Source organism: Nestor notabilis, unplaced genomic scaffold (assembly GCF_000696875.1).
Source record: "Nestor notabilis isolate BGI_N333 unplaced genomic scaffold, ASM69687v1 scaffold7257, whole genome shotgun sequence".
Taxonomy (NCBI): Eukaryota; Metazoa; Chordata; class Aves; order Psittaciformes; family Psittacidae; genus Nestor; species Nestor notabilis.
The window spans coordinates 3884-4619 of NW_009935986.1; the positions used below are offsets into that span (position 1 = coordinate 3884).

At 45.5% G+C, this 736-nt stretch overlaps 1 protein-coding gene across 1 annotated transcript in view; it reads right to left on the reverse strand.

Moving 5' to 3' along the window:
- LOC104408478 (protein-glutamine gamma-glutamyltransferase K-like) overlaps nt 1–263 on the reverse strand; it is a gene marked incomplete at its 3' end in the record, with an annotated part of 4138 nt that extends 3875 nt beyond the window's left edge. The window contains exon 1 of the mRNA XM_010018102.1: nt 13–263. Within this exon, the coding sequence (XP_010016404.1) occupies nt 13–263 (251 nt within the window). The remainder of the gene's footprint in view (nt 1–12) is intronic.
- Nucleotides 264–736: the final 473 nt, after the last annotated feature.

The window sequence follows — 736 nt, forward strand, 5'->3', positions numbered from 1 at the left end:
CTGGACCAGTACCAGACGGAGTCGGTGTTGAGGCGCTCCATGGGCTTCATGCTCTCGTCCAGGTAGATGTCGGTGGTGAGGGACACGTCGGTGTCATGGGCCGAGTTGTAGTTGGTGACCGTGCGGGTGGGCAGCCCCAGGCACCGCAGCACTGCGGGGACCAGTATGGACCAGTAGAGACCAGTATGGACCGGTAGGGACCGGTAGGGGCCCTTAAGGGGCCTTATAAACCCGGGGGGCACATATAACCCAATATAACCCATATATAGCCCAATATAGCCCCATATAACCCAATATAACCCATATATAGCCCAATAATACCCATATATAGCCCCATATAGCCCATCTATAGCCCCGTATAACCCATATATAGCCCAATATAGTCCAATATAACACATCTATAACCCCATATAACCCATATATAGCCCAATATAACCCCTATATAGCCCAATATAACCCATACATAGCCCAATATAGCCCCATATAACCCATACATAGCCCAATATAGCCCCATATAACCCATATATAGCCCAATATAGCCCCATATAACCCAATATAACCCATATATAGCCCAATATAGCCCCATATAACCCAATATAACCCATATATAGCCCAATAATACCCATATATAGCCCCATATAGCCCATCTATAGCCCCGTATAACCCATATATAGCCCAATATAGTCCAATATAACACATCTATAACCCCATATAACCCATATATAGCCCAATATAA